This window comes from Littorina saxatilis, linkage group LG17 (assembly GCF_037325665.1).
Source record: "Littorina saxatilis isolate snail1 linkage group LG17, US_GU_Lsax_2.0, whole genome shotgun sequence".
Lineage (NCBI taxonomy): Eukaryota > Metazoa > Mollusca > Gastropoda > Littorinimorpha > Littorinidae > Littorina > Littorina saxatilis.
Genome location: NC_090261.1, coordinates 54,249,551 through 54,257,050, shown reverse-complemented (window position 1 = coordinate 54,257,050; position 7,500 = coordinate 54,249,551). Strand labels below are relative to the sequence as shown.

Genomic DNA, 7,500 nt, shown 5'->3' with positions numbered 1-7,500 from the left:
AAGGTGGAGGGGGTGTTTACAAGTTTGGTATGTGTTTTTTTAGGTACCACTTTCCTGGGAGGTAAACTGCATTTCTATCATACACAAGACCGCCCTCTTCTGTTTTGTATCTCTCACTCCAGCCCCAACACCCCCTCCCCAGACCGACACCCACACCCACACCCACACCCACAACCGATCCCCTTTCTTCAGTCTTACGTTTTGACATACCTAAGACTTTAAAATTGGCAATCTAGTGGCTGCTCCGCCTGGCGTCTGGCATTATGGGGTTAGTGCTGGGACTGGTTGGTCCGGTGTCAGAATAATGTGACTGGGTGAGACATGAAGCCTGTGCTGCGACTTCTGTCTTGTGTGTGGCGCACGTTAAATGTCAAAGCAGCACCGCCCTGATATCACCCTTCGTGGTGGACTGGGCGTTAAGCAAACAAACAAACAAACAAACAAACGTTTTGACAGGATATGTCGTACATTTTGATCACTTTTAGTAGGCAGGAGCAGGTATCCTACACACTTTAATTTTGTGCTCATGAAGAAATGCCTATGAAAGAACAAGACGAAACAGAGAGGGCAAAGATGGATAGAATGCAGAAAATGCAGAACCACTGTCAAAGCAGAAGAATGTTTTGCTGGTTTCGTGGTTAAATCAATACCACTGCACATTGTAAATGAGCAGAAACGTACACGAGATACACAACCAAAACCGACCACCACAACCGCCGACAAACACAACATCACAAAACCATTACGACCAACAAAGAAGTCAACTCACCCGAACTTCACAGCCAAAGGTCAATCACCTGGTATCACAGTCGTCATTGTCAACACCCATTGGCCCGCGCTCAACCGGAAGTCCTGAAATAATCCCGTTTCCGGAACCCAGGTTGGACAACCAAAGGAATGCACGAGGTTTCAGGAACGATTACTGTGTCAGAGAAAATAGATGGATCCGAGAATTAGAACTCGTCCAGAGACATGGAACGCTGGTGTTGTTCGCTCGGCCTGGCATGTGACCTTGGAAGCTCAATTAAGGTCAATGTCACCGCGAAAGACATGTTAGCCTGACCTGGGCACAATGCGTTCGGTGTGGGAATTTTATGCACAAGAAGTCCAGAGCGAAAAAAAAAAGAGATCAACTGGCCGATAATGGAATTGCTGTTCACAAAAATCGTTGCCCCCTTGACAGAAGCTTTTGTGAAGGTTGAAGTTTTATGAGACACAATGATGTGTAATGAATCGACTACGTATTGGTTCTTACCACGCACGCTGATTTTGAAACCACGTCCAAGGCAATAATTCCAGTAGCTTTTCTCGGAAATCGATATCCAAGCACACTAATTTCCGGCTAGATTGTATTATCGAAGATATATTTTTCCTTGAAAATTGATAACAACTGACGCAGCAGTTTCCTGCAGTAAACAACTAGAACGTGAACAGTACAGACACCGCAAACGATGTCTCTTTGACTTTCTTGACCAACACAGCACGTCATACGCGGAACCAACCTTCATGTACACAAACACCAAGAATGTCACCACAAGTGGACAGAAATGTCCAGAACCAGGTCACACAGGAGAAGTGCCATTGCAAAGACAGACAAGACAGCTCCTGATGACGACAGACGGGTCATTCATTACTCGCCCCAATAGCACACCATGAGACTGGTCACTTCACAGACATGTACAGCGGAGGAAGACAAGGTCAGGCGAGGCGACCACTGGTCCCAACAGGACAAAACGGGGGGCAAAGCGAGCAGCGACGGCGCAGCGGCGGCCCTGGTGTGCAAGAGATGCAGAGATGCATTTTTGGGGAAGGCCTCGCCATGGGAAAGTCACACAGTCCGAGACGAGCAAATTTATCTCTCGTTACACCCCTCTGTTTTCCCCCCCTCGCCTTGCCCGTATTGATTGTGGAGGGCTGCTTGCACCTTTTTCTTTTACCATCATTTTGTTGTGTTTGGGCTTCAAAGCTCTAAGGGGAGAGAGATGGGGTGAGGGGAGGGGGGTAGGTAGAGGGGGTACTGTATTTTTTGTTATTATATGATAGGGGGCGGTCCGGGTAAGGTAGATTCGTTTGTCTGCCTGTACGCGTGGGTTCGCGTGTCGGTGTGTCTGAACGTGTATCAGGAATCGCTTCCTCAGTTCTTGATGTTGTTGGTGTGTGTGTGTGTGTGTGTGTGTGTGTGTGCGCGCGCGCCGAGCGTTTGTGTGTGTGTGTGTGTGTGTGTTTGTGCGAGCGCGATAATTCGCGAACGTATACTCATCGTTCGGATCCGAGTACCTACACACACACGCATCCACATCATCTAATCACACAGTACTTGAACGTATGTGCCTGAACTACCCTGACTTTCTTCCACTGTTCCAGCATAACCGAATAACAGTGCAAAGCCATACAAATCAGTCCAGGGACAGCCGCCACCAGACCACGACTGTTACGTAAGGAGCTGTTTTTGACCTCTGTCCCGCGTTGACCGTGTGCCAAGACTGCCAACCTTTCCAACCATTTACCTGTCCCCCCCTGTATAAAACGCCCACGTAGTGACCAGATCAGTGCACTGCTTCTTCAGTTTCAACCTGGACAGGAGACAAGATGTCCGCTGCGCCAGCTCAGTTTGTCTAGGTTTGGTTGTTCCGTTTTGTAAGGACGTGAATCAAATAACAAGAATTGTTGGTTATTGGAACGTTTCTTTATTATTGAAAAACTTTGTTTGATTCTGAATTTTGGAACGTTAGCAGTCTATCTGTTTTTGGGTGTGTAAGGACGTGGAATTGTCTATCTAGTTCAACTAATGTGAATGAAACTGTCTTACATATCAATTCCTTTGTAATTTAAAAATTACACAACACCATGAAAAATCATTATCGACGATCGCGAATAACACATTACGAAAAGCTCTAAATATGTAAAAAGTCGATTTCCTCTCCAGAGAAGGAAAACAAAGGCATGTCAGGGATAAATGAGTAGGGAAGTAACTCATTTTACCTGAGTTCAGGATGATACGCAGTCTGATAAAAGGACTGCACCGAAGAACCAAGAGATGTAAAAGGAATTACACGGGAGAGAAGGAAGGCTATCGGGATCTGACAGAAAGATGCCTTTCAGGGACAGAGAGGTTACTTTCAGTCTGTCAGATAGAGGATATCAGGTTCTGACAAAGAAATGGCTTTCATGGTCTGACAGAAAGTTGCTTTAAGAGTCTAACAGAGAGAAGGCTTTCAGGGTCTGACAGAAAGTTGAGGACTGGCAGAGAGAAAGCTTTCAGGGTCTGACAAAGAAGGCATTTGGGGAATGATAGAAAGATGTTTTTCAGGGTCTAACAGAGAGAAGGCTTTAATGGTCTGACAGAAATATGGCTTTTAGGAACTGGCAGAGAGTCCTTTAGGGTCTGGCAGTGAAGGCATTTGGGGATAGAAAAATGGTTTTCAGGGTCTCACAGAGAGAAGACTTTGGGGGTCTGATAGAGACAAGGCTTCCAGGGTCTGACAGAAAGGCTTTCAGGGTCTGACTGGCAGACGGTTTTCAGGGTCTGACAGAAAGTTGACTTTCAAGCACTGGCAGACAGATGGCTTTTAGGGTCTGACATACAGATGGCAATGGCTTCCACACGCTTTCAGGGGTTGACAGACAGATGGCTTTCAGGGGTTGACAGAAAGACTTTCAGGGTCTGACAGAAAAGACATTTAGGCTCTGACAGAAAATGGCTTTCAGTGTTTGACAGCAAGGATTTCCAAGTCACTGAGAGACTGCTATCGTGAAAATGCATAACGACGGTTTGGAGGGCCTGAGGCGAGGAACAGTTTCAAGGATCGACAAAAGAATACCTGACAGTACCGGACTGGAACAGTGATGTCTTGCAGAAACCGAGAAAAAAAAGTAGACTTTTATCTTTGGGGTTGATTTGTTTGCTTTGTAAACTATGTCATTCCAAATTGCTCACACACACACACACACACACACACACACACACACACACACACACACACACACACACACACCCAAACATACAGAAAGATAGGCAGAGGAGCACGTATAAAACTCAATGTAATTCTTCCATGTGAACGAACAGTGTGGCAATGTACAGTAGATACAAAATGCACTAGCATACGACCTAACAATACAATGAAAGTGTCAGCAGATGCAAGTCATATAGGTCTCCACATGAGCCCTGCCAATAAAAATAACATACAATAAAAGGTCAAATTCTGCAACAGTCAAAATCAAAATCTTTACATCGTCATTCATTTGTGAACATTCACAGCACACATTTATTACTCTCCCACCGAACCAATGCTTCTTTCTGCACTGCCTACCAACTTGTCTTTTGTACTTTTTCAAAAAAACAGTTTAAATACAGTTATGATGCAACCATACACTGAACACAAGCACACTGCAAGCCTATAATCATGAAGAAACACAATCACACAGTGATAATAAGCTTTAGTTAACTTTTTTCTTTTTTTTTCAGAAGAAAAAAACATCAAACCTTTTAACACTAAATTATAAATGCACACTTCCATTTGCTCTGAACAGTGCAGCAAATACGCCAAACTAGAACATTTGCAAAACAGCAATCTATTGTACAAGATCAGTAACAAAAACAATCAACTTTGAATTTGTGTACAGGGTAACTGAAACCTTATTTGTTTCATTATTGTTTTTGATGGTTTTCGCTTATGCAACCATACTGAAACACTGTCCACTTTTACTTCACGACAAAACACCACAAAGTCACGAAACCTTTTTCACAGCCACAGATCTTGCATTCAAACATTTTTATTTCATTACTCCATTACTTCAAATAGATTCTCATCCACTTACGCTGCATCACCAACTGTCAAATGACAACAAATACGCTTTATCAATAACTAATAAAACACACACACAACAAGAGGCGAAGCCTTCAAGGCTCACGTAAGAAATCGACAAACAGTAACACAAACTCAATCACTCCGTCACACATACACACACACACACACAGTAAGCATTGGTGACACTGTGCAAGAAAGAGAGACACTAGATCTAGATCTGTCTGTCTGCATGTGGTCTACTTACAGACACGACTGCCAAATAGTCTCGGCCCGCTCAAAATAACAATGACCGAGACATTCCTTCGCGTGACGTCTAACCCTCTTACGCCATAATGTGACGTCTTCAAATGACGAAATGTTAAAGTTTCTACCACAGACATACACACGCACGCACGCACATACGCACATACGCACGCACGCACAGACAGACAAAGTTACGATCGCATAGGCTACACTTCGTGAGCCAAAAATGAAAGCCAAACGCAAAAGACATCTCCTAACCACTGTTCACAACCGTCCAAACTTACTTATACTTTCTTTCTTTATTTGGTGTTTAACGTCGTTTTCAACCACGAAGGTTATATTGCAACGGGGAAAGGGGGGGAGATGGGATAGAGCCATTTGTTAATTGTTTCTTGTTCACAAAAGCACTAATCAAAAAATTGCTCCAGGGGCTTGCAACCTAGTACAATATATTACCTCACTGGGAGAATGCAAGTTTCCAGTACAAAGGACTTAACATTTCTTACATACTGCTTGACTAAAATCTTTACAAACATTGACTATATTCTATACAAGAAACACTTAACAAGGGTAAAAGGAGAAACAGAATCCGTTAGTCGCCTCTTACGACATGCTGGGGAGCATCGGGTAAATTCTTCCCCCTAACCCGCGGGGGTTACTTACTCATACCAACACAATTATCCAAACTACCGGTAAGACACTTACAAAACAGGAAGACTGTTCTCTGATGTACAAATAGCTTAACTTCAAAATTCATCTCTACTATATCCAATACGTCAGCGAAAACAATCACTAGCTTTTAACATCCAGTGGGCAGTCCTACGGTGCCGTTGATGATGGAATTTTTAAACATTTTTATTTGCAGCATCAAACAAACACAATACAGAGGAACTGAATGTACAACGGGCAGCTGTAATGCCAAGCAAGCCTGAGAGAGCCATGGGTGATACGCAAATGCTAAGACGGCGTCCATATCAACGTCTACTTGAACTCAAGACCAGTCAAAACTTGCCTTGAAGCTGGGACGTAGACAAATATGATAAAAGTCATATCAAAAAAGGGTATTTGAAGCATGGTAACTTGACAAGGTTTGGCTCAATTTATTATGGACTGAGAAACTAGAAAATAGTAAGAACAAAAGGCCCTAACTAAGCCGAAACGGGTCGCATTAATGCAGATTTATGTCTATTTATGTAATTTGTGTCTAAATGTTTTTAAACGGAGGTCACCATTCTTTCAGGGGGTATGCAACTCATCAACCCCTAAACAGAGTAAGATTCCTCCTGCTGCCATATTAGATTCATGGCTGGAAAACACACACAAAAACACAATTAATTCTGCCTAATTGTGACCAGTTTGGTCTTTGTTAAGGCCCGAACTTGTTTTTCAAACTATTTCTCAAACGTTTTGGTAGTTAAAATTAAGCTAAACTGTGTAAAGTTCGCCCGCTTCAAATGTCATTGTTTAATATGACTATAGGGCTACGTCTCTTCAGTGTCAAGGCCAGTTTTGATAGGTCCTGAGTTAAAGCTGACATTAATGTTTTCTGAGAATGCCACTGATGCCCCATCCAGCACTCTTCTTTTCCTTCTGCTGTTTCAGCTCCGTTGCCAGACGCTCCTGCGATTCCTGATAAGACACATAGAAAGACACACACTATATCATTCTCTTCACCACAGTCAAAACCAATGACGATAACCCAACACAAGTGTCAAGCCGCCAGGGTTTCATTTACCAGTGCGCCCTGCGCCATTGGCGCATTCAATCTGAAAAATGTCCTATCACAATTTGCGTCAGTGCGTCAAAGGGCGCATTGAGATTACGTTCCACTATGCCAGCAAATGTACACTTTACATCGGATCACACACACACACACACACACACACACACACACACACACACACACATATACACGCACGCACATACACACCCAAACATACAGAGATAACACGATATAGCGGCTAATTCTCAGATGGCACCATATTGCACTATTTTGCATCTTTGGTCAAAACGCGTACAGGCCTCTTTGGCGCTTCTTGCCTTCGACTATGTTCCATCAGAATTTGGTTGAGGGGGACAAATGTCCCCCCATTGCCTTTTTCTCCCAGGTTAAACCATGCAAGCCCAATTCTAGACGTGGGATTCTGAAAACTCTAGTCATACTGAAGTTACCAATAGTGAGCAAGGGCCATGGCTAATACAGTCAAACCTGCCTACAACGACCACGCATGGGACTGACAAAAAGGTCGTTATAGACAGGTAGTCACTATGGAAAGATGAATTATATGGGGGAAAAACAACTTGTCAATGACCCTTCAGGGTGCTCATAATGGACAGGTGGTAGCTATCCAGAGGTGATCGCGAAGGCAGGTTCAATTGTACATATTTAATAGTGCTGATTTTGAAGCACAAAACCCTTCAGATTTTTGAGGATGAAAGTCGCTTGTTC

The 7,500-nt window shown here is 43.5% G+C and overlaps 1 protein-coding gene across 2 annotated transcripts in view; it reads right to left on the bottom strand.

Annotated features, from left to right (window-relative positions):
* Window positions 1–4,024: 4,024 nt before the first annotated feature.
* LOC138953986 (mitochondrial import inner membrane translocase subunit TIM50-like) overlaps window positions 4,025–7,500 on the bottom strand; it is a 47,215-nt gene continuing 43,739 nt past the window's right edge. For both annotated transcript variants that reach the window (XM_070326015.1, XM_070326014.1), the window contains exon 10: window positions 4,025–6,680. In XM_070326015.1, the coding sequence (XP_070182116.1) occupies window positions 6,588–6,680 (93 nt within the window). In that variant the 3' untranslated portion in view covers window positions 4,025–6,587. The remainder of the gene's footprint in view (window positions 6,681–7,500) is intronic.